General features: G+C 43.0%; 1 protein-coding gene across 1 annotated transcript; it reads right to left on the minus strand.

Moving 5' to 3' along the window:
* Positions 1–9,859: 9,859 nt before the first annotated feature.
* KIFBP (kinesin family binding protein) lies at positions 9,860–22,800 on the minus strand. Its single transcript, XM_054205193.1, has 7 exons — positions 22,416–22,800; positions 19,842–19,940; positions 15,942–16,021; positions 15,651–15,834; positions 14,472–14,556; positions 12,002–12,111; positions 9,860–11,291 (listed from the first exon to the last, which is right to left on the minus strand). Exons 1-7 carry the CDS (start codon positions 22,761–22,763, stop codon positions 10,413–10,415), a joined length of 1,785 nt encoding a protein of 594 aa, XP_054061168.1. The 5' UTR covers positions 22,764–22,800; the 3' UTR covers positions 9,860–10,412.
* Positions 22,801–22,833: the final 33 nt, after the last annotated feature.

Consider the following 22,833-nt stretch of genomic DNA (forward strand, 5'->3'; position numbering starts at 1 on the left):
TCTGGACGAAGGGATGGAGTGCACCCTCAGCAAGTTTGCTGATGACACAAAGCTGGGGGGGTGGCTGACACACCGGAAGGCTGTGCCACCATACAGAGAGACCTGGACAGGCTGGAGAGTTGTGGGGGAGGAACCTTAAGAAATTCAACAAGGGCAAGTGTAGGGTGCTGCACCTGGGGAGGAGTAACCCCCTGCACCAGTACAGGTTGGGGGCTGACCTGCTGGAGAGCAGCTCGGTGGAAAGGGACCTGGGAGTCCATCCCGGACAACAGGATGACCATGAGCCAGCAATGGGCCCTTGTGGCCAAGAAGGCCAATGGCATCCTGGGGCGCATCAAGAAGAGTGTGGCCAGCAGGGCGAGGGAGGTCATCCTCCCCCTCTACTCTGCCCTGGGGAGTGCTGTGTCCAGTTCTGGGCTCCCCAGTTCAAGAAGGACCGGGATCTGCTGGAGAGGGTGCAGCAAAGGGCTACAAAGATGAGTAGGGAACCGGAACACCTCTCTTATGAAGAAAGGCTGAGGGATTTGGGTCTCTTCAGTCTGGAAAAAAGACAACTGAGGGGGGACCTTATCAACACTTATAAATACTTAAAGGGTGGGTGTCAGGAGGATGGGGCCAGGCTCTTTTCAATGGTGCCCAGCGACAGGACAAGAAGTAATGGGCACAAACTTGAGCATAGGAAGTTCCACCTAAACATGAGGAGGAACTTCTTTACTTTGAGGGTGGCAGAGCACTGGCACAGGCTGCCCAGAGAGGTGGTGGAGTCTCCATCTCTGGGGACATTCCAAACCTGCCTGGACACGTTCCTGTGCAACCTGCTCTGCGTGACCCTGCTCTGGCAGGGGGGTTGGACTAGATGATCTCCAGAGGTCCCTTCCAACCCTACCATTCTGTGATTCTGTGTGATTCTGGTTTTTAAGTCAAATATTTTAAATCCACAAAGAAGACAGTCACCTCAAATCTACCTCCCATGAACTGCAAGGAAGGTTCACAGTCTTGTGTAGATCCTGCATATATATTGGAAGACTAAATGCCCCAACAGAATAAGCCCATAAAAAGAAGAAAATAAGTGAGGAGTAGGTATATGAGAATGCAGCTCGCGCCTTGAGGCCAGAGAGAGGATTTCAAATATTGTACAAACACGATGGAAACGTCACCATCCATGCTCACCTCCTGGCTATGTTTTTGCATAAACGTTTCCCACCCATTGCTCACTCTCCCGGAGCATTTCTTACAACTACCACACTGAAGCACTGCCATTATTGTCAAATCACATGCAAAGCAGATTAAGAGCTTTGCATTTTTCTAAGGCATTAATTTGGGGAGCAGGGGGCAGGCAGAGGGAGGGGGCTGCCTCAGCACTGTGCACCCAGCCCCTCAACCAGACACCGGGGTCTTTTCATTATGTGCCTGAAATATCTGGGAGTAGCCCCTAAGCTATTATAAACACTTAAAAATCTAACGATGAACCACTCGTAACTCTCAGGGCTGCTTTATCTCCCACTGGGCTTCAGGAGTAACATGTAATTTAGTAACATCACTGAATGGGGGCCACACCACAGGAGTGGCCAGTATGAGGACATCCATCCTGCTGTCAAAGGCAGGGGATTTAAGGCAAAAACAAATGCCCAGCGGGCCCATTTCAGTAACCCAGATGGTCATCATGGGGGTGTTTCAGCCGATTCTTTGGTGGACAGCCAACCCCTGCCCCGCTCTAGCCTGGATAAATGCTGCAGCTCTGTCTGGAGGAGCGGTCCAGAGGAGCAGTCTGACATAGCTGCGTCAGGACATGCTCTCCGCTGCTTTTCCTCACCTGTCAGCACAGGTTTGCTCTGCAGCCTGTATTTCCGACAAGTAGCCGGCCAGGGGATGGCTCCCATGGGTGCATGGGCAGCCACAGTCCCAGTGCTAATCAGCAATGCACACAGGCGAGGTGATATCCATCCAGACGGGGGGTCCCGATAAGGAAATTTCTCATTCATTACTGCTCAGAAATCAGATAAACCCCAACAGCTGCAGGGTCACTCTGCTCTCAGGAGTCCATTTTTCCCCTGCTCAGTACTGGCTTTGGGGCAGGGGGTCCAGGCTGACCCTGGCACCCCTCAAACACTCCTCCCCCGTGGAGCAGCAAAGGCGGCAGCCAGCTGGAGCAGGAAGTGGTCTGAAGCGCTAGGTCCTGCCTACAATGCTCAGCTCTTTAGTTTCGCTGGGAAAGTGGAAAGAGGTATTTTGTAGAGGTCACCACTCTGGGGAGCAGCCAGTACAGAAAAGACTACATCTGTCACAGGTAGAGTTGGGAAAGGGGATAAAGAGATAATGATGGCAAGAGATGAGAAAAAACAGAGGTCAGGCACTGAGCAAAGGGGAAAATGTCTGAATGGCAGCTGGGTTGAACCTAAGGAGCATTTTTTTGCTCTGGTGAGATCCCACCTGCATTACTGTGGCCAGCTCTGGGGCCCCCAACATAAGAAGGACGCAACCCTGTTGGAGCAGGTCCAGAAGAGGGCCACAAAGATGCTTAGAGGCCTGGAGCACCTCTGCTATGAGGCCAGGCTGAGAAAGTTGGGGTTGTTCAGCCTGGAGAAGAGAAGGCTCCAGGGAGATCTTATAGTGGCTTTCCAGTACCTAAAGGGGGCCTAGAGGAAAGATGAGGCAGGACTCTTTATCAGGGAGTAGAGTCATAGGACGAGGGATAACAGTTTTAAACTGAAAGAGGAGAGATTTAGGTGAGATATTAGGAAGAAGTTCTTTACTGTGAGGGTGGTGAGACACTGGAACAGGTTGCCCAGAGAAGCTGTGGATGCCCCATCCTTGGAAGTGTTCAAGGCCAGGTTGGATGGGGCTTTCAGCCACCTGGTCTAGCAGGAGGTGTCCCTGCCCATGGCAGGGGGGGTGGAACTACATGATCTTTAAGGTCCCTTCCAACTCAAACCATTCTATGATTCTGTGATCTTGTTCTTTGGGAAGGCAGAACGGGTTTCTTCCCCAACACTTGCTGCCAAGGTGGAAAGAGATCTGTTGGACCTGGACATCCAACAGGCCCTGAGCACCTTGATCTGTCTCAGAGATAACCCACGAGTTGCTCTGTTAAATGCCCCAAAATGATCCTGACCCCCCTCAGCAGTGAGCCCCCCTCCAGGCAGGCATTTCATCTAGATTTAAGGATGCTTTCTGCCACCAGCTCATGTTCAAGCAACCAACCAACCTTTGGGGACTGAAAGCAAAAATATATCCTGCCTCAAAATAGCAAAGAGCTGGCAACCCAGGGAGGGAGGTTTGGGTCGATCTGGGGGGATTTCTAAATCCAGCCCTGAGCAAAGACTGAGTTCAGCGCCTGGCCCCCATGTTCACCCGTGTACCCGGAGCATCGTGGCCCATGCAGCAGGGCCTCTCGTGCTGGGGCTTGCCCCTCTTGCCTCTGAGGGCAGTATCAGGACCTGGCCTGTGAAGATAAGATTCAGATCTTGCAAGAAATCATAAACGCTCACATGCATCACACAGAAATCAGACATTCGCTGCCATCTAGACTGCACAGAAGAGCAACTCCTCCTTTTTTCCCATGGTGAAGGCCAACAAGCACTCAGGGAGGACCTTTGCTAGAAAGCCGCAGCTGCATCAAGATTGAACACAGCCACCGACTGACAGGAAGCAGCCAACGGCCTTTCCCTGCCAGCTATCTCCCCTCTGCCAAAAACATTAACAGAGCAATGGGCCTGCCCTTCAGGAGGAGGAAAGCTGCTTTCCTTTGCGATGGGAGGTGCGATGCTTTCTGCTTCCATGCGCTGAACCCTGGCACAGCAGGAGATTTTGGCTGGCAAATTCAGGACTGTAGTTTAAAAAGCAACAACTTGTTAAGACACAACACAGCAGCCAAGCTCTGGTTTCTGATTAGGGAGGCAATTTCAGTAGCCGTCCTTGCTTCTTTAAAACCTCATCCCAGAGTAGCACTAGCCCCGGAGTAGAAGCACCCAGCCCTCACTGGATCTCAGCTATTTTTCCATAAGACGGTTTCTCCAGCACAGGACAACCTCTCATGAGTGAGCTGCTCAGCAGCCTTTAGATGCTTTTTATCAACCCTGGACCACCATCAACCCTGGATCCACCACAAGCAGCTCACCTTACCTCCCCTCCCTGCACGAGCGTGAACCTATTTCTAAGCACAAGCACTGCTGGTACCACATAAAAACTTCACACTGTGTGTGGGGAGAAAAGGCATCATTAAATTTGGGAAGATGAAAAGGAACGGGAGACATGGACACTCCTGTGGATATGTCCCCGTCAACCAGATCCACTGCTCCCATCCCATGTGTAAACCAGATCTTCAGGCCCCAATTAGCCAACCCTTTACCTGCTGTCGTGGTTTTGTGGCCTTCACTGAGTTGTTGGGGAAAGAGGTGAAATTACATTTAGAGTAGAAGAAAACAGGTTCGAGTTTTTTATTTCCTATCAGCCAAAGGACCTGGGCTTTTTTTAGCTAGTTTTAAGCATGTTTGTTTTAGTAGAAGTAGCCTTTTGTTTTGAAATGTGACACTCGTAAGAGAAAAACGAGGAAAGGCGTGAGAAGCAGGCCTGCCATGGGAACCTCTCCCTGGTGGGACTGGCACATCCCAGCAACCGAGCCCCTTTTGAAGGGCCTGCTCTGTGTTCTTGGGGTGGATGCTGCTGAGGCACGAGGCAGCACGCTCCAAATGGCTCTCCCTTGTGTTTGGAAATCGCCCGTGTTGCCAACGAAGCTGCCCTGCCCTTGGCAGCACAGAGCATTTCAAGATGAGCACATCCCTTTAGAAAACACAATTTGCATTAATTAGGAAAAAAAGCATTTTTTGCCTTTTCCTACTCAAAAGAGACAGGCTCTATAATAGCTCTATTTTTTCATCTCTTCTAGCGCAGAAGATGACTCAGACAGGGGCCAGCCAGCAGGGAAAGCCAAAGCCTGGGGCAGGATTCATCTCATCTAAGCTTACCAGCAAAGAGTGCAGCAGGGAGGCCAGGATGGGCCAACCAGGGAGGTGAGACTCACAAGACCTTTGCACTTGCAATGCTTTGTGCCTTTACAGTATGTCCTTCCATGAGCCCTATGTAATGCCAGCAGCTTGGTGCCGTAAGAAAACATTAAGGCAAAGTACATAGAGAAATTAAAAGAAAAAGGATTTGAGAGTTATTTGCCAAAAGTTCCAGATGTGGACAGGCAGGATGGATAGCAATATGTGACACTCATCGGCCCTAGGTGTCCACGCACAAACCATCGGTAAATATTTGGTGTTCAGAGCAAACTTTGCTGGCAGGAGGTTATGTTGTTCTTTATTGTCCCCTCCTCGCCTGCAGACCATGTGCTGGCAGTCAGATCCAGCATCACCATTTTCATCTCCTTGTCTGTACTAGACATTGCTTCTAGGGTGTCACTACCTCTGTTATATAAAAATTCCTGGCTTTCTGGTGGAAGGAGGCACCAGGCCCCCCTGATTGTATCCTCTTGTGGGCTGCTGTGAAACCTCTCTGGTGTTTGCTGAACCCACTGGCTACCCGGAGATGGGCTCCAGGAAAGCAGACGTAATTTCAGGGCCGACACCTCAAACAGTTTGAGACTCAGCGTGGGAACCGCTTCCTCTTGCTCCCTTCCAGGACAGCGTACAGGAAACCATCTTGTTAATTCCTTTTTTTTTTGCCCCACGTATTTCACCCATGGATCTCAGAGTAACCCTCTGACGCAAGCACTTGCACTCCTCTTACGGCGTTCAGTGACTAACACCAGCTCACTCCATCACATGCCCATCGTGATCTTCCACTTGATCACTCATCCAGTTCCTCTATGTTTCTGCAGAAAATTGCATTAAAAACCTGAAAGAGTGAAATCCTTGCATCCTTGTCTGATGCCAACTAGTAAGTCTCCTTTACAGTGACAATGAGCGTGTAAAAAGACTTTAAGCATTTTGTGCATACCAAATGCCAAAACCTCAAGCACAAAACATTTAAAACCTTGCTAAAACCACCTGAATTACAGTGTTTGGTGTTAAGGGACCACATTGTTAACAGTCATTTTTCTAAACAAACGCTGGATACCATGGACATTTTCTGTTCTGAAGGCAAGTAACATGTTTGCAAAACGTGCTGTGTTTAGTGTCTCCTCTGCGCAACGGTCTCTCTGGCACATCATCCAGATCTTCAGCTGTAAAGACACAATCATGCAATGGTTTTGGAAAAAAGGCAGCCAGGCAAATTCTCCTTGTCAGGAAACCACTGGCTGTTTGTACGCCTACCCATGACAAGGAAGAGCTAGAAACCACCAGCCAAACTGCAAAACGAAAAAGAACTAGCAGGCACTTTGGACAGAGTTCCTGGGAAGTATGTAAAAGCGGGGTTCAAACCAAATTTAAACTCTGCATTAGTAATTTGTGGCTAGTTCTGAAGTTGCCAAAGATGTTGCAATTGAAGAGGAAAGAAAGTTGACAAATGCTTTTCACCACAAATTTACGCACTTGATTTTAACATAACAGTCTTTAGTTCTGTAACTTCAGGACTACAGAAGGGTTGGCTTTGTGAGCTGCCTGTCCAAGTCCTCCTCAGCTACTTCTGGGCATTTTGTAATGAAAAGTTCCGTAGAAAACATCTCAGCAACACTGACTAGCTCAGTCTTTTAAATGAAACACACAAGTAAAGCTCATCTTCCCTCTCTCAGTGCTGAGTGAAAGGAAAACACCAAACAAAACTGAGACGCGTAAAGCCATGCATTAACAAGATCACCCTTGTTTCTCGTTGTCTGATGTTGAGCTTAATCAAGCTCCTGCAAGGTTTCCGGACGTGGAAATGCAGCAATCACACGCAGCATGAGCACGGCACTGATACATGGAGGTTACTCCATTTTGCAGATAAAGGAAGCCATCTGCCTCGCCAGGACCACGCGAGCCTGTGCCAGGGCAGGACCAAAACTCCCACCAGGCAGCTTTCAGGCGGGCGAACAGAGCAAACCAGCCCGGGGACCTTTTGCTTTTGCCACAGCAAGGCAGCAACTGCCGCTGCTGTCCTTGCAACACAGGGGAGCCGCTTTTCTGCTGCAAAGGGGAAGCGAGGGCTTGCTTCTGCCCACTTCCCCTGGTGTTTCAGTTAGCTTAAGAGGGGAGAACAGCAAACGACGCGGCTGTCACCTCCTGCCGCTCTCCTCGGGTCCGGTCCCATCAAGGGAAAAAAAAGAAAGAGGCCCCTCTGATGGGCTCATAGGGAGAGACAAAGAACAAGGCACTGGTTTCCTTCTCTCTCGAATTATTTAAGCACAGCACCACCTTTCCAATCAACTCATTTTATAACGCATACCATGAGAATTAAGAGCATTTGAATTAAAACAAAACTGCGTTTTTAATCAAGCCAAATTACTTCTCATTAGTATTATGCACTATTTGAAGTAGCACACTGAGATTATAGCCTCCGAGTTCAGGAGATCTCACACTCGATACAAATTCTGCACAAACACGGGCTTCTTGTAAACCTCGCTGCTTTATGCTGGCTAATGAGAAAAAACTAGCAGAACAACAAAAAGGTTTCAGTTGCAAGACTTTTTTGCCGTACAAAAAGGAATAGAAATGCAGGTTAAATGGAGTTCACAGGAACCTAATCTTTAATTAATCTTTGCAATAAACGCCTGACCTCACACATACTTTAAAGTTAAAACTCAGCATTCCTGAAGGGAGCTTTGCTGCCTAATCCCAACAAGCTTTCCCCCACCTTCTTTTTTTTAACTGAATACACAATCTTAAATTCATTCTCTCAAATCATGGAACAAATAGGAGTTATTCAAAAGGTTTCCTTGAAAAGACATGCCCTAAAAGAACCACAATACAGTGTGTTGTGCTGAGCATCCAGCACAATATAGTCTCCAGTAATAAAAGACACTTACCTGGTGATAGTCTTGAATGTTTACTGTAGGAGATGAAGAATTGGCATATGCATTTATATGACACATATTTACATTGTACTACACAGTTTTTAAGAAGAGCGGCCAAGCTGAAGTGTTCTGGGATATCTTCAGAGGAGAGAGGTCTCCAAACCACAGGCCCAACCACATATCTGTGCTGAGAAGCTCCGATCCCTCTTCTTTCCGGGCCTTCTTAATAATGGACCTGCTCCTACCTGTCTGCTGAGCTCTCACTAGGATTTCAGTGAATCCAGGGTGTTCCTCTGCCCAGAACAGCTGGTTAAAAGGGACACGTAACTCCTTGCTTCATTGAGCTTTGCCTACCCTGCAGGTAACTTTTAACGCTTGCTTCAGACCAGTATTTGAAGGATATGGCAGGATTATTCTATTTGTAAAGAAGATATTTCGTATGCTGGTTTAGCCCACAATCTATCCTTCCCTAAATTACGAGTAAACTAAGTTTGATGAGCCAATCCTGGCTTTAAACAATTTGCTTAAAGGCCCTCATAGGTGGAATAATAAAGCATATGGGAAGGGGCGGGGGGAATCACCACCTTCTACTCAAATACGAAGCTAAACATTAGTAGAAAAAAATTAACGTTCAAATTATGAGTTTGTGGTAAAAGTGCACACTAGCTTTAATTGAAATCATAGAAAAAAATAACACGCAGTACAGCCCGCTGAGAACTGTTTCACTGAGAAACTATGGGCCGCCCTACCTTCAGGCCACAGGAAAAACTGAATTAAAGATCTGGCAGCAGAGAATAAACTCCTAAAGGCTGAGTAGGCAGTTATTTAGCAAGACAGAAACAACACACACGGCACGTGCACTGCACTCACTCTCTCCCTTACTCTACATACATGCAGGTAGCTACTCTAGATTTGAGTTTTGCTGCCTCTCGTTTACAGGACCCATTTGTTGCCCTATTTGTTTGTGGTTAGATGTCTTCTGCAGAGACTTCTGCAAGCTAGAGATTTTTACCACACGTTTAAGATATACGCACTTTCTTGCTTGTGCATGCTTTCCCCTCACACCCTCCAAGCTAACGTCATTTCCCCCCCTCATTTTCCAGAATAATACACTTGTTTGACTATTTTTTCTTCGATACCCTCTATTGCTGTAAAAATCTTCCGGTGAACTTGACAGCAGTAAGACTGCTGGTGCACAGAGTGGCACACTACTGCCCACCCCATCACCTTGTCTCTTCACTTTCCCCATATCTCCTGGCATCTCTGACCGTAACCTTTTAGTATATAGTTGGGCAATGTACTCGGCCTACATTTTATCTAAAGCAGGTCCTGGTTCGTAATCCTTCTATGGACACCAGAAATACAAAGACAACCTCTGTGTACGTCTTGGGTCAGAAATGCAGCCTGGTCTTCCATAAAGAGTAAATAGGTGGCTAGATTAGAACAAGGCAAAGGGAACGGGTTGTGTAAGACCAGGAACACTGACAGATCAGCAGGTCCTTAATGAGAATCAGGACAGCTTTAACAGAGAAGTTACCAATCGACGACACACCGACAGATTTTGAATAGCACCTCAGCAGCGCTGGGACCTAGAACAACTTCAGAGAGGTCACTACTTGCAGCTCCTGCTAAGAGAGCACCTGGGCTCTCTGACCATGAGGCAAGAAGCCTTCCATGGCATCCCAGGCCTTTAACCTGTTATTTGGCAACTGCCTGGAGCACAAGAGCACAGCACCTCTACCCTGAGAATTCTTTACAGTGTATAAAGAGCAGGGTACCCCCTACCACCCGCAAGCAAGAAAGTTTGCTGCTTTCTTGCTCTTGCTTCTGGCACTTAATTGCACACGGGTTTCTACTGAAGACACTCATGTTGGAAACACTTTCACAACTATTTATTTTGGCCAAAGTTGTAATGTATATCGTATCTTACTAAGACACACGGAAACAGAATTTTATGGACTCTGGAAAAAAAAACCAACAAAACATTTTGCCAAGCTAGTCCATTTATTGAGCCTCTATCGACCAGGTTTTGATTAGCAAGAGAACACTGAACAACATACAAAATAAATATTTAAAATAACAAAGTTCCCTTCATACAGATAAAGTTTTCTGGGGACAAAGGTTAGAAAATATATTCTAGTTGGAAGAACATGCCTCAGGTTTCTTAGAAAAATTTTCCTAGAGAAACAGATTCTCTTAGAAGAAACAATTTTCATAACAGCACTACATTTAGAAACTGAACCGTATGCCAAAGGAAATAACCATAAGGGAGAAAAGGTTTATATTTACATACAGGACAAACAATACAAAGCATTAGCTGGACATTCACTTTACATTTAAAGTTTATACCATTAGTGTGGGTGAGCTACTGAACTGGAGAGCTCTGAGTTTCTCACTAAGTTAAACTACTGCAGGCTCTAGGTGGACTACCGAACTGTAGACACCTTAGTTCTATCAACCAGTACAGAAGCTGTCTGATAGCACTGGTTTTGACAGATAACATTTTAATAGTGCACATTTCCTTCAAGGCAAGTATTTATATGAATGGACACAGCTTTGCTCTTAGCCTCTCCATTCTTGTTGGAAGAAGACCCACCATCTCCTTACTGAGTTCTAGCTCAGTTTCAACAGCACGGACAGCATCTGGGTACTTCTCACAATAGTCTACCAGAAACATGTAATATTCCAATGATGTCTGCATATTTTCCAGTTGTTTTTTGCTATCCGAAGTAATAAGCTTACCATACAGTCGTGCAATATGAAATTTAGCCACCATTGCAGGGCGAAGAACATCTTCCTCGAGCTGTTCAGGAAACACCCTATCTGGGTTCCTCAAAGAATCTAAGAAGAGTTCATAATACTTGATTGCTAATTGAGCCAGAGAATTTATTTTTTTAATTGTGTGGGAGTCTAGCTCCTCTAACCTGTTACCAATAGCTATCTTTAAATCCATCATTTCATAATAGGTGTCGGCTAGTTCAAACTGAAGCTGCCTACTAATCAACAGATAGTACTGAGGATTCAAGTCTACATATATAGACTCCAGCATGTCTAGTCTACGCTTGTGCATTTTGCAACGTCTCTCATAGTCTTCTTCAAAGAAAGCAAGTACCTTAAATAAAGCACTGTGATCCTGAACAATTTCAATATGGTCAGTAACATAACCATCAACCTGAAAGAACTCTTTCGCTTCCAGAACATAGTTCTGACCAACTAGGAAGATTTCTCTGGCTTCTTGAAAATCTAAAGGATATACACTGCTCACTTTCTCTTCAATGGCTAAAACAGAGTCACATATATCACTCGTCCCAAAAAGGACAGCTTTTTTCCTGCCCTTCTCTTTTTCATCCTCTTCTTTTTTCCTTTGGGCTTTAAGTTCCAATTGCCTGTCTGGATCCAGCTCTCCTATGTTATCCTGAAATGACAAAGCATACTAATTAAAAACGCTTACAGAGTGACTTACGCTGAATCACTTTATGTGAATTACCTTTGAAATACAACCTAGTTAGCAACAAGACAGAAAAGAAGACATGTTGCCACATTAGATCTTATATACACAAAAAAAATCACGTAAATTACAGTCTAGATTGTGTAAAAACATAAGACTAAGACAATTTGGTCTCCCTACCCTGTGTGACAATATAGCCAAAACAATAAACATAAAGCCCAAAGGCCCTACTTCTACAAAGCATTTCAGCAAATGCTGTTTTGAACATTCAAATGAATGAAATGAATGCCTGAATGAACCAAAGCCTTGAATGAATGAGAACACCAGCACACAAAACTGTTGCATATTAAGATGTTTTTACTAGCAGTTAAATAAGGAGTAATCCGCCAAATCAAGCTGCAAGAAAATGTGCCAGAGAGGAGAGAAATTCACAGAGCTGCTGTACAGGCAGCGCACTGATCACACTACAGAGCTGATCTCCGATCCGTGCTTATTTTTAAATGCTGCATTAAAGTCAAAGCGTACTATGAAACACCTGCTACATCACAAGCATTTATTGTATTATTCATTGGGCAATTGTATATCATCTGCTACCAACTATGAATTGATACCTGCTAGAGACATCAAAACAGACTTTGTTTTTAAACAATGACAGCTACAGAACATATTTTTGTCACCTCAAGTAATTTCCGAGCGCTTTGCAGGAGATTCAGGCAATACTTAATCCAGCACCTTGCAATTTCAGCTTTTCTCTGTCGAAGGTCCTGTTGATCTTGCTCTGTTTCATCTATTGAATGGACAAAAACACATAAAAACCTTAAGTGAAATCAAGCACTCCAGCAAGAACATCAAGTGTTACATGCAAAGAATACGTTACTTGTATTTAATTAATTTTTCCTCATTTTTAGACAGAAACATGTTCTCCATATTAGTTTATACAATAATTCTGTAAACTGTCACTCTGGTTAGAAAATCATACAGATTAACATGGATTTGTGATGCATGAATTCTTCCAAAAAAAATAGATCATAACGTATGTTTAAAAAGACCTTTGATCTTGGAGGTGTTTTACCGGAAAAAAATTTTCATGTCTCTGTAACAAGAGAAAGAAATCAGGACAATTTGTTTTCTGAGTTTCAGCTGCCTGCTCAGTAATTGTTTCTAAGGATGATTAGGGCAACGGGCCCCAGACTTGCTACCAAGAAAGGGAACAAAAGTAGGAGAAACTCCCTTTGGTCAATCTACCTGGCACCAACATAAGATATATTAGCTCTACAACTTCTGTATTTTGCTCCCCGCAGTCTCCCCACTGTTAGAAGTAGCAGCACTGCTGATGTCTCAAGATAAACATTTTCAGAAACCAAATGGATTTCAAAGAGAACTCATTTCCCAGTCTCTAGACAGAAGGCAGCAAGTCAGCTGAACAAGGAGGGGACACTAGCATTCCTGTTCCCCAAACAAAAAGCCAACTTCAGATTCAGATCCACTATCTTAATTATCTTTCATTAGAGCCAATCAAGTTGTTCTTATTAAGGAAATAAGAATTGTTGGCAACTTACGAAAAGGCACCTTTACTCAATATCTCTGTTTATATTCCGATTAACATAAAATGAATGTGCTTGAGACCAGCCAATGCTGTGTGTTAGTCTTTGTGTAAGTTAGAACGTTCTACATAACGATCTTCAAGTCCACAGCTCAGCTCTCTATACCATGAAAAGGAAGGGAACATAGGATAAACGTTTACTCCACTGAAACTAACATAAATATCACTACTCCCATTTGGTGTAGGAAGAAGTCAAGATAGAAGTTAGTTGACTTGACAAAAGTCACACAAGAAATCTATACAGTACATTTAAAATTAGGACTCTTCACCTACAACATCCAGTCTTGCATCTGCATTTGAGACCATAACTGACTGTATGTTTCTGCACACCTACTGAAAACATAACCTCGGTTTTTGGCTTAAGTATTGTATTAATATCCAACAACAGTGCAGTCAGGTAGCTATGGAAGCCCACAAACACTGATTCAGCCCTACTGAATATTTTGTAAAAAGGGCCTAACAGATTAGCATAACCTGACTCTCGACAGCCCTGTTTGCCTGAAACTGAAAAGCTTTTGGGCATCATCCTCAAAGTATTTAAACAGTAAGAAAAGCAACTGCATAGAGTTCTGTATTTTTTGAGCTAAGAGAAATACTAAAAGCAATTAATTTAATGTACTGTCACTGAAGTTCAATTAAACAAAACTCAGTTGTGTCTATTTGGGTTATATTTTAATCTGAAATAACAACAACATCAGCAGATTAAGGAGTTTGTGTCCTAAACAGCTCAAACCATTAAAAGTTAACCAGTGTATTCACCGTTCAAAGTCAGAGTTATAAACTCACACAGGGGCTACCCTGAGTACTCGCTCACTCTCTATGAGTTAAAGCTCAATTGATTTGAAGCTTTCAGTTGCCCAAGACACTGAATGTAAGAGGCCATGCTGTAGATAAGCAAAGACTAAGCCTAAAAGCGAGACTTTATGTTGAGTACTGACACAATCACATAACAAGTAGTCCTTAAAATGGTGGTCAGTTCTCTAAAAGTTTCTTTTATTGATCTTTGCAAAGGAACAACTTTGTGGTTCAGCACATCAATACCCAAAACAACAAGGAGGGGAGCTACAACTCCAAACCCAGCTGTTAACGAGGCTGCAGCATCCAGCAACGACAGACAATACAAGTAACTTCTGGATTTTTAAGAGCTGCAGTTTCCCTCCCTCTTTTAGAACTATTCCCAGGAAGCATCTGGTTTGGTTCATTGAATCATTGCCCTCTGATCACAGACAAGCAAAGGTAAGCTGCATTTTAAGCACATGTACAATGACAAATGGGGGAACAGAGACATTGCCACCATTGAAATGGATATGGTTTTAAATTTCATTTTTATACTGGTGTGCTTTCTGAAACACCCACAAGAAGCACTTGAGTTTCTTCTCACAGGGTTTACTCATAGTCAGTCTTAAACTGTAGTAGCAGCTCTTCAGATGCATTCCACTTTACTGGGTTAAATTTTGTACATACTGCTAGACTTCACTTCTAACATTATGTATCAATGATGCTTAATTCACAATATTTTATTCAAAACTTTTATATGAACTTACTGTCTTCAGCGGATGGCACCTGTCCAGCTTGGCTAAAGATGACACTGGCCGCTGCTAGACAGTGCCGGGCCTCCATAAAGCATTGCTGGCAAAAAGAGAAACAGCAGCGTTTATCAGTGGAATAAACAGCCCAGCCACTGCTCTCAGCTTGGCTAAACCCCTCGCCTCAGGCAGTAAAGATACATGAACACAAGGCAAATGACAGAACTGAGGCTCTGGTGCGTATACCCCTGGCCACTGGAAGAAAAGAGACAATTTTTCCATGTCTATGATTGAATACAGTATTTTCTAACCAACCATTTTCTATGACAGCCACAATAGCAAGCCTTGCTTTTAATATTAGACACATACATTGTGAACATTTTCACTGTTCTGATCTATTATCGCTTCCTTGCGGTAAAGGAAGTGACGTCTTGTGGTAAAGACTGTATCACAGGGTGTTAGTTGGACACACAACACAACATTATGAGTCAGATTTAGATTCCTTTACTCATATTTGGCAGTGTATTGTTTAATGAGCAGTGCTATCAATGCATCAAAAAGACATGAAAATTACAAGTTACTATTCAAATTAGTGTTAACTGACTTAGGTATGGCAGAAGTCTTTTAAACATCAGAAAAGAGCATCTGAAGAGTCTAGAATATAGAAATTTCTAAAAAAACTGAAGCATTTCCTGACACAGTGGATTATTTTGAGTCACCACAGATGTGTGGAAGCAAACACCTACCATCTTACATATTTGCTTTAATGTTCACACAGGCTCAAACAAGTCTTAAGCACATGCTAAGGTTCAAAGGACAGTAATTTACAGGAAACATACATGTGCAATACCTTGGCCCTCTGATGCTTTTGTTTTTAAACTCTTTATTATAAGAGAACAATATAAGAAGTGTTACTGACAAGCATGGTGTCATATCACTGTTGATACTTCATAAACCACAGAGCTTTTCTTATGTCTACACCCCTGCTCATTTTTCCCATTGCCATCACAACACCACAGGAAAGCCACTATGTCCTCTTCAGAAAAAACTAGCAGACGTTTTATGTCAGAAGACAACTCGTGGTCTTATAAGAGCACATTTTGAATTCGACATGGAGCCCTGTCTCAAACAGCTGTTTAAACAATTGATAATTATATTTATGATACAATTACAGCAAAAAAATATTAACTATATTACCTTAGAGAGATAGTACTGCGACAAAGTAGCAGCATTGAGTGCCCATTCTACTGGATTGTAGCCACAATACTCAAGCTGTCGTTTAAGAGTAGTATGGCAATACTGAGCAGCCTTCTCAATCATCTCCAGGTGTTGGTAGACTTGTGCCAGATAATACAGAGTATGCGTATAGGCTTTTTCAAATCTGGGAAAAACAACAGTCTCGTTAGGTTTCTTCTTTTATTCCTCCCTAAATACACCCTCATAAATTACAGAAGTAATAATAATCTAGGTATGCTGCTACGTGCCCACCTTTTGGATCTTTCTTGGTCTGTGATTTTTTCTTCTTCTGCCATGAAATGTTCACTGGGATCCAGGGGAGGATTTCCATCCTGCAAGAGGACGTGATATATTCAGTCAACTACATTTCTCTTGCTTTGTAACATAGTGCTCCCTCTTCTGGCTGCAGATGATTTACCATTTTTCAATCCCAAATTCAACAAAACTTCATATAACGTTATCTACACCTATCTCAATGTCATGTCTCTGGAGCAATTCCACAAACCTCAGAAGATCTGGATGAAAGATGTGTAGATGAAAGCCCCAATTCCACATAGAATTACAAGGTTTTCAGCTTGTAGAAGACTTCTGTTTACATACTTTAAAGTAACACATGTTGCCTGCACCAGAAATACTCAGCCTGGATTCTGCAGGACTATATAATTGGGCATCTTTGTTTTGTATGGCAACAGAATGGGTTTTAAAGCATCAATTTAATACTAAGCATGCCTTCAAGTGTGAAATATTCGTTTGCCCAGCTGCCCTAATCAGTAACAAGAAAACATCCTGCAGGAAGTACTGCAAAGAACATTATGTGCAGAGAGTACTCAGCAGACCTGCTGTAAAGACTTACCACTGCGAAATGACTCCCTTTATTCATAAGCTGGTAAGACTATTTACCCAAATATACGAATGACAGAACAAGCAATGTCTTTAGATTATGAAGCTGCTAAACCTTGATATAAGGCATGACCTACCTGCAAGTTACTAATGATGTGAACTACTTCATTTAGAAGTTCTTTTTTGTTTTTTAAACCATGAGTTCTGTCAGAATCCTTATACAGAGATAGATCTCGTGACACATACAAAACAGCTGATTTTCCTTGAGAAAGAACTGAAAGTAAGATATTGCTGTGCACACAGAAGTAACTCTGATTTTAAACTTATTTTTATGCATTCTGTGACATTAGTTTGAGATGAACGCAGAACAGTGACAACTATAAATCTTTCAGCAGTGCTCTGTTCAACCTTGCTTTAAAACAACTGTCAATAAAGTTAGTCACCATAACTGTCAAGATCAACAGATTAACATAGTTTATGGCAAAGTTTTATTAGTCTGTGCTTATCTAATTTCCTCTGTAACTAAGTTCAGATGCCAATTCTAAAACACTACATTAAGATGTCTTTCTAAAGGTGGCTTTTTTCCATTACACAGTGCGTCCTGAAGGATGTTCAACATGTCTGCTAGCAACACAGCCCAGTTTAGCATGCAACTTTCCCAGCCCTTTCCTAACCTCATTTATTTCTTAACCCAAGAGAAAGTAAGGCAACAAATAAAAAGCAGTCCAGAGAAACACTTTTCGTAAGATAATACAGACTCAGGCAGGATCAGAAGCAAAGGCAGAGAATGCATTCACTTTATAGGGAAGAAAACATATTCCTATGTTTGTAGTTCTTCTCATTAAAAATCCTGAAGGGATTTGTTTGTTTGCTTTTAACGTAAATGTTTTATTCGTCTTCAAAGATGGACAAATGGGTCTGAAATAGATAGGGACAAATACGGGTGTTTAACCTACCAGAGGTATAGATTTTTATGTAATCTTTTAATCTTTTTCCTTTGAAAAGAATTTTAAAATAGATATGAACTCAAAGTAGTCCGGAGCAGAAAGTAAAAGGATCTTTTAACTTTAACAAAATAATTTTTTTCTTGGAATTGCCTTGGATTTTCCTCTTTAGGGGAAAAAACAATCCCAACCCCATCCAATTTATAAACTAACTAGACCCAGTTCATAAATGTGGGAAAATAAGGGAAGATTGGCGAGGAGGACTGTAAACATGCTCGAGTGACTGGCAGCTGGGGTGCAGAAAAACAGATATATCATACTAATCATTTAGTCTTGTGTGTCTGACAAGTAGAACACCTGTGTTTAAACAATATAGGCCTGAGACAGACTGAGAGGCACCCTATCAAGCATGCCTGAGATTCCTCCTCTGCCATGGGAAAGATCAAAGCACAGTGGTAAACTACACCTGCGTGAATCTCAAGAACAGCAGGTTTGGTGATCCTCTATCAATGGACCGAGCTCCACTGTGCCTGCATCCCCCTCTTGTGTGCCCAGGTGCTGCTGCTGATCCCTCAGTTGGTGAGATAATGAAATTAAATTTACTCTTTGAATTTCATCTGTGGTTTGTTCTCACACAGTAAACAGCTAAATCCACCAGTTCAGGAAAACACCTCAATCATCAACAGTTTACCAAAGATTCCAAGACAGGAACGCTTCCCAATAGCCTAAAAATAGTGAACGTTAAGAAAAGTATATTCACATTTTTATAATTTGTGAATGATGAACATTGATATGACTGTACAAATCCTAAGATCAAACACCACTGCAGGGAACTCAAGTCCTCTTTATAAACCATAAAGCAGTTAGACAAGCTCCCCCATGCCCTGTGATTTTGGTTGGGGTTTTTTTGTTAATTCTTTGGAGCTTATGGCAAATACAGTTCAGTATCTTCAGAAAAACATGACACAAGTCCAATAAAGTTACCACAAAACCAGTCTTTTGCTGTAGTTCATTGAAAAAAAAAAAAAACCAAAACAAAACCTCTTTAGGCATAGCTATGTTTGACATATCATATAATGCACTGAAATATAAGTGGCAAATAAAAAAATGTTGGGCAAAAAAGTGTGACAAGTCATCTGATGTGAGCTAATTAACAGTCGTGTATGTATACCCTAGTCAGGCAGCAAAGCCCCAGCAGGAATATTCACTAGCCACTACTATCAAAAATTAAGCATTTCAGAAAAGTCCACAGTGAAAACTGTGAAGTATTTGGCAGCATTGTTTAATCCACTGAAATATATGGTAGTACCAGTTCAGTTCAGCTTCACAATCACTGGAGCAACTGCCGGAATCTTTTAGAGGCGATGTGGAAGTTAACAATGTCTTACCTGGCTGGGTATAAACATCAAAGTTGAACATCAGGAATTAATTAGAGAGAGGGTCTGTAGAGATGTAGTATCTCTAGTTAGACCAACCAATCCAGAGGGTGGAAAATAAACAGACAAGCTTTTTAGCACAAGTGGGGTTTTTTTCTGGATCTGTGACCTCTCTGACCACTGTAGACCAGCATGGCTACAAAGGAGGGAATATGGCAGTAACCAACCAAGACTCTCATTCTAAAATTTCCACAAGAATAATCTGTGCCATAAACCGAGTTCATGTAAAAACCAAACTGTAATTTCATGAAACTAAGTTATGTCCAACCTTTATAGCTGTCCTGAGACACAGACACTGCTCCTTTAAGGCCACAAATGTTTTTAGCTCCCTCACAATCTGTCCCTGAAGCAAGTCATTGTAGGAATAGCTTTGCAAAGAGCTTAAAAATAGCACAAGGGAGTCTTTGTTGATACACAGAAGAATCCACAACTCAAAAGGTTGTTTAATATGCATGAGAGGTTTAGCTGTTTATAAGATTGTCCCCTTGGATATAGAACTAAACTACCTGCCTCTATGAAAGACTGTGCAAATATATGAAAACCATGCAAATATTACAGTTTTGTTTCCTTTTCCCACTGAAAGCAATGCACTGATGTTTTACAGCATTTCCAAGACAAGATCAAGAATAGTCTTAATTAAAAGCCAAATCCTACCTAGCTTCAATTTTGGATTATCAATTCAAAGAGCTTTCAAAAAGGACCATTATTTTTGAGCAAAATTATTTTCCTGAATAAGTCCATTTTGAAATTAACAAGTGATACTCTAGTTTGCCTCTTCCTACACTAGGCAACACAAATCACGTCGTTTTTCAACAGTATCATAGCAGCCAGTATAAAGCACAGAAACTCAAGTTCCATCATACATTTTTTTTCAACGATTACTAAAACTGTGAGTAGCACATGAAAATAAGACCTATTAATAAACACAGTACCTCTTTCATGTATTGATTATACAAGGCTTCTGCAGATTCCAAGTAAGTTTGCGCAGTTTTAATTTCATCCCTTAAAGACCACAGGATACCTAGATTGTTCTAAAGGTAAAGAGAAAAACAAATTAGTTATTTTCCCATTGTGTTCCAATTACATTACACATTTTCTCCAAACATTTTATCAGTCTTCACGCTTATATGTGTGTGTATATATATATATATATATATATATATATATATATATAAAATCTGTTCCAATACAATGGATTTCAAAAAGCAAAAGTTGTGCCCACCCATTTTGTCACAAGTTGCTCAAGAGGGAGAATTCTCATACAGCAGCAAACACATACAGAAGTCGCCTCACAAACTGTAACTTTCTGTGTTTACTCTGCTAAATAACGACTGGTGTGTTGAAATAACAAGCTTTTTCCATCCAATATGTTCTGCATCTGATTCATGCAGCTTTTATATCGTATACAAATATCATAAAAAGAGCCAAGGAATTAGAAGTTTGTCATCATGACTGTAGAAAAATTTAACAGGGAAAAGATACGCTAAGAATGAATGCTTGTATATTTTCAACAATGAAAAGAGATGAAAAGAACCATTAAGATGCAAAAACTACAGATTACTGCCTTCAAATCTAAATTACAGCAATGTACATAGTAACATTACTGCATCTGTGAAGCCAACTTTTACAAAAAGTGCCTCTAATTTTATTAATAAGATGAAGGCATTAATAACAATCTGTGCCCGATGTGCTCATTTAATTCCTAGGCAGTGTTGTTACAAAATCCAACAGGGTTAAAAAAAACATTCAAAAGAGTTAGAATGTGTAGTTAGTTATGTGCCATCCCTGTGCCCCCTTCAATTCCATTTATTTTATTATTTTTATAAGCAAGCGCAACATAGCACAATGCTTATGAACAGAAATACTTTGCCGAGGGCCAAGCAGTGGAATGGACCAAATTTTATTAGCCAGAAACTGGTAAACATCCTTATGCAGAAGCTCAGAAGTTAGAAGTAGGGCTCCAGAAACCAGCCCAGCAGGAAAAAGGAATGCTCCTTCTTTTAAAATAGAAGTCAGTGCCGTGACAACAGACAGAACGTGGCCACTGTTGACAATTACTGCTTTTATATCAGAAATGTTTTTAATTAAATACTCAAGTCTTTTAGAGCCCTTGGGAGGGAAAGCTGAGGGCGTGCTCATTTACCATCACTGCTCGGCTGCCTGCCTGATGGTAGTGCCAGACCACAGCAGACCTGGGTACTGCCAGACCACAGCACCTCACATGCATAACACAGAAACTTTATCCTGCTGTTTCCTAAAGGCCCCAAAACAGGAAAAATCCACGCAAACGTCTGTCCAACAGAGAGAAGAACTGGTTTCCAAAACACTAATTCAACAGCACAGTGGAATCCCCGTCCCTCGGCCACAAAAGCAACAACTCCCCAGCAACACACGCTGGGAAGATGTTACCTCATTTTGACTGGCTTCTCAAGCAATTTCCAATCTTATAATGGGTAACAGATTCGTAGCAGTGTACCCAAACCCTCACGCTGAAGGACGATGAGCACATGCAGCCTCACGAATTCCAGACAACTCAGTTAATTTAACCAACATAAGACAAGTCACACTTTAACTAGCGCCTTTCCGCATGAATACACAATTCCTTGACAGTTTTGCAATGTTTAACAAGAAAGTACTACTGAGCCTTTTCTAATTAGAGCAGCCATTTTTGACAGAGACATCTAAATAACTGCTCTATTTAATTTAAAGTCGAGAGACAGATATCCAACTATACACCAGCTACCATGATGGAGCGGTTGAGCAAAGGTCCTTTTGTGAATCTTCATACAGTAAAAACTAATTTTGTTAATAGTATTACTTTCTTATGAATAAAGAGGTGAATATTACTACCTCTAACCCTACAAAGATGTATTTACCCACCCGGAATTAAATATAATAGATTAAGAGAAAACAGGCAAGGCTGAAAAGCAAACAAGTGACAACTTTTGAGAACAGTTTACCTTTTCAAGACACTGCGTAAATAAAAGCAACTCCCAACTTTACTTTGACAACAAATAGCAGTTAAAGAATCACAAATAAGTTCTAGACGTATTAAGGTCTTCTACTAATTTATTCTTGCTCGGGTCTTACAAGCTCTGTCTCAGCCTATGCTGAAGAGTACACTGCCTTGTCAACACCCCACTTCTACGAAGAGGACACAGCGTTGGATACTCTGCATGCCCACAGGCATCAGCAGCAAGCTTGGACATGAACAGCATCCCTCCACAGGCCTCACCATCAAATTATTTCTTCGAGCATGAAGAAAACACCAGCAGCCCTGGCGTTTATTATAAAACAAGCCACATCTATTTTAAGGGGTACCACCGATCTCCCTTGCCCTGTTTGCAGCGACCACACAGCAGGGCCCATGGACACAGCACCCCTGTCGTGGACTGGCCGCTGTTTTACTTCAAACCAGGACAACCCTCCACCACCCCACGCCACTCAAACACGCCCCTCGGAGCCGCCGGCGGCCACCCCCTCTGGCCTGCTCAGCCCCAGCCCACCTGGGCCTGGATGTAGAGGGAGACGCAGTCTGGGGAGAGGCGGTGGGGCTCCAGCAGCTGCGTGCAGCGCTGCAGGTGCTCCTCACCGGCCGATAGCTCCTCGGTGTCGGTGTGGTTGACGCCCAGCTCGTACTCCAGCACGGCCCGCCGCACGGCCAGCAGCCGCGCCTCGCCGCCCTCCTCGGTAGCGCTCAGCAGCTGCTTCACCTCCTGCAGCAGGGCCCGGGCGCTGTACTTGGAGCGGTAGGGCTCGGTCTCCGGGTCTTTGCGGGACTCCACGGTAGAGAGCGTGCGGGCGGTGCGGAACTTCTCGCACACCGCGGCCCAGCCGCCGCCCGCCGCCGCCATCTTCCCTCCTCCCCCGGCCGCCCCGCGTCACGCGCGCCGCCACCTGACGCGCCGCCGGCCAATCAGCGCC

Source organism: Rissa tridactyla, chromosome 6 (genome assembly GCF_028500815.1).
Source record: "Rissa tridactyla isolate bRisTri1 chromosome 6, bRisTri1.patW.cur.20221130, whole genome shotgun sequence".
Classification (NCBI taxonomy): Eukaryota; Metazoa; Chordata; class Aves; order Charadriiformes; family Laridae; genus Rissa; species Rissa tridactyla.

Coding starts and splice junctions, on each gene's coding strand:
- KIFBP (XM_054205193.1), bottom strand. CDS start 22,763: ATGGCGGCGGCGGGCGGCGGCTGGGCCGCGGTGTGCGAGAAGTTCCGC. Junction 16,022..19,841: donor ATAATCAATACATGAAAGAG/GTACTGTGTTTA, acceptor GTCCTCTTGCAG/GATGGAAATCCTCCCCTGGA. Junction 12,112..14,471: donor GGTGCCATCCGCTGAAGACA/GTAAGTTCATAT, acceptor TCCATTCAATAG/ATGAAACAGAGCAAGATCAA.